We start from the raw sequence: 6,000 nt of genomic DNA on the forward strand, positions 1-6,000 counted from the left end.
TGCGGAAAATTGCACGGGCACACTCAAACTCACCTTTTTGATGCACATAACAATTTGAGTAGAATATTCTGGCGAATATTCTGGCAAATATTCTCATTTTTCGGCGCACGCACGATTCACATGCTTAATGTAAGGGTTTTTTTGGTCTTTTCCACTCAAAAAATTGTGGGCCCTAATTTTTTTCTAAATTAGCTTTGTCATCCAACACTTAAATTAACTGTTTAGGGTTGAATTAGAAAGATAACACAAGGGCTACAATTCCGTGTTTTATTATTCCAAAATCGGATTAAAAAATGGTCAAACTCACATTCTAAATCAAAACAATATTAATAAATGTAAACCGCATTTAATATTCTATGCCCGTTTGGTTGGTAAGATAAGATTAGCCAAAATAAAATTTAATAATCTAATGATATTTAATTATTTATTGGAGCTCACCACGTCCAACAAAAGAAACTCACTCGAAGGCAAGATAAACCATGATTACATAATTTTGGCGGGTTAACCCAACAATTTATTGGTGATACCGAACATCATATTAAGTCAATTATTTAATTAATCTTAGTTTATCTTGTCAACTAAATGGAGCCTTTATTGCATGACGTGATTAAATAATATAAAATATAAAAATATGAAAATGCAATAGTCAATGCAGTAGAAGGAGATACTTAAACAAATTGGCATAGTAGGTGACAATATCATCTAACAAAGATTAAATAATTACTAGCATAGTTTTGCAGCAACATTTTCCAAATTAAAATATGAAATATTCAAACAATCAGACAAATGCTGATTGACTTATAAATTAATAAAAATAATAAAAAATAAATAAAAAGGCTGATTGAATAACAATAAAAACAGTCGTTTTGACTTTATCATGAAAGCTAATTAGGCTACAGCCATCAGATATCCATTTTTTGTTATTTTCGAAAGATTTGTTATCTATATAAAATCGTTGTATACTGAAGACAATTGTTATGTTAGAATTATTATATTTATATTTAAACCTTGGCTTAAATATATATTTTGTAATTTGCCTTTTATTTTTTTATTTTTTTTTATTCCTTTTTCGAAAAAATGAGATTCACATATATATATATATATATATATATATATCAAAAATAAATAAATAAAAAATCACACAGCTCACTCCTTGAGTATCATATGCTTCCCTCTTTCAGCAGTGACTCTCATCCTTCAATTTCTCTCTCTCTCTCTCACACACACACACACACGCTCCCTCTCTCTCTTTCTCTCTCTTCTCTCTCTCACACACATACACATACCAAATCGTTTCAAAGCAGAGAAGACTCAAAACCCCGCAATTAACTGACCCTTCTTCTTCGTCCATCTTTCATAAAATCGATTCAGGAATCAGGCAAACCACAGCTTCCACTTTCACAGAAGCAAATCATCTCTCACACTCGAAGAAAAAAAAAAAAGGTCGAATCTTTACTACAGCTGCAAAATCGTGTTCATACTGTAACTACAGCAAAGTAGAGATGGACACCAAGTCGTTAAGATTCATAACCCACCAATCATTCTTCTCCGCCGTCCGATCCAACGATCTCGATTCCATCAAGAAACTCATCCACAGTGAAGGCCCCGATCCATCTTCTCTGTTATCCCTTCAGAACGATGACAGGGAAACTGCCCTGTACGTAGCCGCAGAGAATAACTTCCTCGATGCTTTCGTCTATTTGCTGGGCTTCTGCGATTTGCAGACCGTTATGATTAGGGCCAAATCGGATATGGATGCCTTCCACGTGGCAGCTGCAAGGGGGCACCTTGGTAATTAAATTGATTATATTCTTGTTCCTTCAATTACAAATTAGAGGGTTGTTTCTGTCAAATGGAGTGGATGCTTAGTGAATATACATCAAGGTGTTCGATGATATGCCTGAATGAATTTTTTTTCTTTTTGGTTTTTATTGGATTAAAGAAAGTTGCTCTTGTTGTCGTTAAAAGTTGTAGATGGATATATATTTTTTGGTTAAATTTTTCACAAGAGCTGTAATAATTCGAAATTACTCGTTTTATCCAGGAATCGTGAAAGAGCTTCTTAAGAAATGGCCCGAGCTTTGTAAAGTGTGCAACGCTTCGAACACGAGCCCTCTTTATTCAGCTGCAGCGCAAAACCATCTACAAGTAGTGAATGCCATATTAGATGCTGATGTCAGCTCGATAAGAATTGTGAGGAAAAACGGGAAAACTGCGTTGCATTTGACTGCGAGGTACGGCTTGTTGGATATGGTGAAGGCACTAATCGAGAGGGATCCGGGAATTGTGGCGATTAAAGATAAGAAGGGGCAAACTGCTCTGCATATGGCTGTCAAAGGTCAAGATACTTCTGTGGTTGATGAATTACTCGAAGCCGATCATTCGATATTGAACGTACGTGACAAGAAGGGAAATACGGCTTTGCATATCTCCACTCGGAAAAGCCGTGCTCAGGTATAATATATATAGTTTTTTTGGCGTATTTTTCTTGGCGCTCCTTTTGCTAGTTTCTATCTTCTTCTTTTTTAAAGCAATTTTGCATAAATAACAGCTATAGTTAATTTACATATGTGTCCTAAAAACACTAAAAATTGGAACGGAAATCAAGAAACTCGCCAAGAAAAATACTCCAAAAAAAATTGCATTTTCTCGTCGACTTAAGTTATCCGCGCACGTGATTTGATTTAGCAATCTTTTTTTTTAACAGATAGTTGCCCTTTTGCTAACGTACCGAGCCATCGACATCAACGCAATCAACAACCAAAATGAAACCGCAATGGACATATCCGACAAGCTCCAATACGGGACCCACGCCCTCGAAATCTCCGAAGCCCTCACGGAAGCCGGCGCAAAAAACGCCCGACACATCGGCCAATCGGACGAAGCCTCAATAGAGCTCAAACGAACCGTGAGCGACATCAAACACGAAGTCCACTCCCAACTCATACAAAACGAGAAAACTCAAAGACGAGTCTCCGGCATAGCCAAAGAGCTCAAAAAAATCCACCGAGAAGCCGTCCAAAACACAATCAACTCAGTGACAGTTGTCGCCGTCTTAGTGGCCTCCATCGCCTTCCTCGCCCTATTCAACTTACCGGGTCAGTATCTGGATCACGGGTCGGAAACGGGTCGGGCGAATATATCCAAAACCGTTGCTTTCCGGGCTTTTTGCCTATTGGACGCAACTGCCCTTTTCATATCTCTTTCCGTCGTTGTGGTTCAAATAACGCTAGTGGCGTGGGATACGAGTGCGCAGAAGAGAGTTGTTTCGGTGGTGAATAAGCTAATGTGGGCCGCGTGTATTAGTACGTGTGGGGCGTTTTTGTCAATTTCGTTTGTTGTTGTGGGGAAGAAGAGCTCGTGGATGGCTACTACTGTGACTGTGGTGGGCGGTCCGATTCTTGTCGGGACTTTGATGAGTTTGTGCTATTTTGTCTTTAGGCAGCATTTTGGCGGCAGTGATTCTCAGAGAAGGATTAGGCGTGCGAGCGGGAGCAAGTCCTTTTCATGGTCTTATTCTGCGAATATTTCGGATTTGGATGAATATAATTCGGACGACAAAATTTATGCGTTGTGACGACGAAAAAAATAAAAATCGATGTTTCCGACTTTTCGCGAGGTGTTGTGCTAGAATTTGGAGATCTTTTTATGGCTATTGTAGTAAAATGGGGTTATTTTGGTAAGTGTATTAAAGCATAGTTTTTATTCTACGTTGTGAAATATAAAAGAAGTCTGTTGTATAGTCTTTTTGTCTACAAACTTTGTCGATTTTAATATAAATACTGACTTCATAAGTATTTGCAATGAAGATGCACAGAAACTACCTGGCTTCTATCGAATCGAGTCGAGTCGAATGTATAATCTTTAAGTTTGTTTGATTTTTCATTGAACATTGAAATTATATTTGACCTTGAAGAATTTTAACTTTGTCAAAAAAGAAATAAATAAAAAGATTTTATTAATTGTCGGGCCACTCCAATGCGTCACTTAAAAGGGGGTGTTTGGTTAAGTTTATAAGCCCTTAAAAACAGCCCACGATGGGATTATCAATTACATGTTCAAAAGCCAATGGCCTGTTGACCTCCGCCTTCACGGGGAGGCTGTTGAGGTGTTTATCTGGTGGAGACGTGGCGGCAGAAGGCGGCGAAGGTGGGAACAACAAGGGAGGTTGATATTGCTTGACTTCGTTCTCTATTAATGGAATACATTATGTAAACCAGCAACATATATTACCAAGGATCCGTGGCGCAATGGTAGCGCGTCTGACTCCAGATCAGAAGGTTGCGTGTTCGATTCACGTCGGGTTCAAAATTCCCGAATTTCAGATCCATTTCCTTTTTAATTCTTCAATTTTCATCTTTTAGGTCTTGTTTCCTTTGTACTTTGGTTGAAATACACCACATTTAAATTATTTTTTAGTATTTTAATAAAATATAGGGTTAAATACAAAAACACCAATGTACTATGGACTTTGTATCATATACCCCATGTATTATACATAAATACAAAAACCTCCCTTCAGTTATATTTTTTCCCAAAATATGACAAAAATACCCTGCTAAGCCTATAAATATAAGGGTTTGTTTGAGCCATTTTCCACTATATTTTCCCTTTTATTTTTGTCATTTGAATTTCTTCATTTTTTCTTAAATGTCTTCCGATAGTTCAAATTCTCAACAATAACAGGATTGTAAAGATGTTTGTAATCTTAGGATGTTTGAACTATCGGAAGACATTTAAGAAAAAAAAATGTAGAAACTCAAAATGACAAAAATTAAAGGTTTTATTAAAAAAATTAAAAAAATCTAAGCAATTAAATGTTTTGGAGATAAACATAAATACCAAAATTCACACGTAAAATTGACTGAAAATGGTAAAATGTATAGTTGAATATATATATATGGATAGTTTTGTATTTAACCCTAAAATATTTATACATTATATTTACTAGTAACCATAACCCGTGCGTTGCACGGGTACCATTATAAAACAAAAGATATTTAAAACTTAATATGTTGAATATAATGAAATTCAATAATTGAAAATACATCATACCATAAGAAAATCGTAAAAAGAAACCATAAAAAAATATATTTAAAACTTAATATATTAAATGTAATGAAATTAAATAATTGAGAATACACCACGCCATAAGAAAATCGTACAAAGATGGATAAATAATACTAAGAACTTGATTAATACAATTAACTATAGTTTTAACGATTGACCAATCAAACCTAAGGCTCTATAGCTTGTCGAAGTACAACAACATATTGTCACTTGTCATTTCTTGCTTCGTTGTTTCTCAATCCTCAAGAGTCAAGATTGATATGTGCAGAAGTTATGACAAAGTGAACAAAACCATGTAGTAGATATGAGAAGAGCCACAAAGTACTGATAGTGTGCTTGTATGAAAACGTAAGTAAACTATCAATAGGAGCTATAAAAACGACCAATAGATCGGTATCGGTATCGGTAAAACAAAAAAATCAACTTTTACAGCTCACAAATTTACTTAACCAATGTTCTCAGAAAAAGCATCCGGAAAAATACCAAAATGGTATTTCCATAAGTCAAGTCTTCATAGGAGCATTATAGACTTTAACAATCTATCTATCAACTAAAATCACCACACAATTAAACCAAACAATATCAACCCGAAAACCTTATAGGGCTTCCCGAACTAAGGTAGTGCCGCTTCAAAAACAGGTTACGCCTTTTTCCATGTAACTATGTCTCCAAGATATTTCTCTAGTCTTTGGAAAATAAAATAAGGATATTTTCTTCTTCAATATCAACACAAATCAGGTTTTACATGTACATAAAGTTATGGTTTATATGCACTTAAAAGTTAGGACCATGATAATGATAGAAACTCTTCAAAAAAAATATACATGATAGAATATATAACATAATTTCCAATTAAAAATTATTTCCAGATCCCATGTACAACCAATCTATATTTATATCCGTGGTTTGATTAAATCACATAAGTTGTTG

The 6,000-nt window shown here is 35.3% G+C and overlaps 1 protein-coding gene and 1 non-coding gene across 2 annotated transcripts; both read left to right on the forward strand.

Moving 5' to 3' along the window:
* Positions 1-1,139: 1,139 nt before the first annotated feature.
* On the forward strand, positions 1,140-3,794 carry LOC105966163 (Ankyrin repeat family protein). Its single transcript, XM_012990726.2, has 3 exons — positions 1,140-1,791; positions 2,045-2,454; positions 2,708-3,794. The coding sequence occupies exons 1-3, from the start codon at positions 1,503-1,505 to the stop codon at positions 3,575-3,577; spliced, it is 1,569 nt and encodes a 522-aa protein (XP_012846180.1). The 5' UTR covers positions 1,140-1,502; the 3' UTR covers positions 3,578-3,794.
* A 442-nt stretch (positions 3,795-4,236) lies between these two features.
* On the forward strand, positions 4,237-4,308 carry TRNAW-CCA (transfer RNA tryptophan (anticodon CCA)). Its single transcript has one exon. It is a non-coding gene; the product is annotated as a tRNA-Trp (tRNA).
* Positions 4,309-6,000: the final 1,692 nt, after the last annotated feature.

This window comes from Erythranthe guttata, chromosome 5, assembly GCF_056151865.1.
Source record: "Erythranthe guttata isolate IM_541 chromosome 5, IM_541, whole genome shotgun sequence".
In the NCBI taxonomy this organism is placed as follows: Eukaryota; Viridiplantae; Streptophyta; class Magnoliopsida; order Lamiales; family Phrymaceae; genus Erythranthe; species Erythranthe guttata.